Source organism: Myotis davidii, unplaced genomic scaffold (genome assembly GCF_000327345.1).
Source record: "Myotis davidii unplaced genomic scaffold, ASM32734v1 scaffold3, whole genome shotgun sequence".
Taxonomy (NCBI): domain Eukaryota; kingdom Metazoa; phylum Chordata; class Mammalia; order Chiroptera; family Vespertilionidae; genus Myotis; species Myotis davidii.
In genome coordinates, this window is record NW_006295062.1 from 1747837 (window position 1) to 1749712 (window position 1876).

Here is a 1876-nt window from a genome sequence, read left to right on the forward strand (position 1 = left end):
ATCTTTCTTCTATCATTGACAGTCCCTCTAGGTTGTGGGCTGCTTGCCTGTGTTCCTGAGAAGCATCTACGGTACCAGTCTATAGAGTGTGTTTTCTTTAGTGAATTACCGGTATGTTTACCGGTAATAAACTTGCACTGTTTTATGTATATGTTTGATTACATACAGCCTTGTGACAGTTTTCCTGCATGTCATAAGCATTTGAATATAAATTAAAATGTTAAAATCAAATCTGATATTGTTTTACCTTTTATTTGGTGTGTGGAAGGTGTGCGGAAGAGGGGGTAGTCTTATACGGCGAGTATATAACAAACTCTGTATTTTGAGTGGAAATGTTAGGGGGTCGTCTTATACGCCCAGTCGTCTTATACGCCGGCAAATACGGTATATGCATTTGGGTGGACACAGTTCAGCCGTAACAGCCACTTGACTGGTTTGGAATTTTGACCAATTCACTTAGCCTGTCTACGCCTCCGTTTCACTGCTTTAAATAGGGGCAAATGTAGTCATTAGGTCATGGCGTTGTGAGCATTTCATTGTGAGATAATACATGCGAAGCTGTCAGAATTGTCTAACATACAATAGTACTCAGTAAGTTGAACATAGGCTTCACCTGTAAATTCGTGGTCGTAGCGCTTCACTCTGGGGTAAATAATGGAGTGAGGAAGTTGGCACTTACTACTAATGCAGTGGGAATAAAAGTAATAATCGCAGAAATGATCACGGCTGTCCACTACTGTGCCAGACACTAACTGTTTTATGTGTGTTCATTCATTTACTCATCATAGCCACCCCAGTGGTGGGTCATTTTCACATGCCTGTTTGGCCAGTGGAGAGGCTGGTGAACTGAGATTAGAACTCGGGCTCTCACCACTGTGTTGTATTGTCCTGGTTAGAAAGGATGTGGCCCTGGGAGGATTTTCAGTCTACAGGCAGACCCAGGGAGCCGTTGGCTGACTTCTCTTTTTCTTGGCCCAGGTGTACAGCAGTGGCAGCATCCATGGCAGGTCCCCTGAGGCGGGCCGCGGCATTCGTGCAGAGACATAGGACAGGCCTATTGGTGGGTTCCTGTGCAGGCCTGTTTGGGGCCCAGATCTTGTACCACCTCTTCCCAGATCCTGTGGTTCGATGGCTATACCAGTACTGGCCTCAGGGCCAGCCAGCCCTGCTCTCCCCAAAGCTTCAGAGACTCTTCCAAGAGGTGCTACAGGACGTTGGCGTCCCATCAGGCCATTGCTACAAGGCCTTCACCACTTTCACCTTCCAGCCGGTGAGTGCTGGCTTCCCAAGACTCCCTGCTGGGGCCGTGGTGGGCATCCCCGCCAGCTTCCTGGGTGACACATTGACCAACACTGACCGCCCTGTGATTGTACATGGGCAAAGAGTGGACTGGAAAAGCCCAGAAGGTACCCGGCTGAGAGATGCCCTGACCCTGTCCCATGATGCCCAGAAGTTTGCCTTGGCCAGGGAGGTGGTGTACCTGGAGAGCGGTACAGCTGCCCTGCAGGCGCTGCCAGCCCCAGCTTGCCTGGCAGGAACTTGGACACTGAGCATGAGTGCCAAGTATGCCCTGGGGCTCTATGGAGGCCCCATGAATTTAAGAGTTGCTTTCAACCTGGTGGCAGCAGTGGTAGGCTTTGTGGCTTACGCCTTCTCCACAGACTCTCTCACCCATGCCCTGGAAGCCTGGCTGGACCGCCGCACAGCTTCCATGTCTGCAGCCTATGCCCAGGGTGGAGCGGAGTTCTATGAGAAGGTTCTGTCTGGCAACCTGGCCCTGCGCAGTCTCTTGGGTCCACCCGGAGAGAAGCTGTATACGCCCAGTGGGAACATCATTCCCAGAAGTTGGTTCCGCATCAAACATTTACCCTACACG

At 50.6% G+C, this 1876-nt stretch overlaps 1 protein-coding gene and 1 long non-coding RNA gene across 3 annotated transcripts in view; both read left to right on the forward strand.

The window, feature by feature from the left end:
* Positions 1-1876, forward strand: part of TMEM177 (transmembrane protein 177) — a 3992-nt gene that overhangs the window by 1603 nt on the left and 513 nt on the right. For both annotated transcript variants that reach the window (XM_015567780.1, XM_006769667.2), the window contains exon 2: positions 979-1876. This exon is cut by the window's right edge and continues 513 nt beyond it. In XM_015567780.1, coding sequence (XP_015423266.1) covers positions 1001-1876 — 876 coding nt within the window. In that variant the 5' untranslated portion in view covers positions 979-1000. The remainder of the gene's footprint in view (positions 1-978) is intronic.
* LOC107184083 overlaps positions 1-1876 on the forward strand; it is a 9146-nt gene that overhangs the window by 780 nt on the left and 6490 nt on the right. The window contains exon 2 of the long non-coding RNA XR_001514908.1: positions 665-667. This is a non-coding gene — a long non-coding RNA (uncharacterized LOC107184083). The remainder of the gene's footprint in view (positions 1-664; positions 668-1876) is intronic.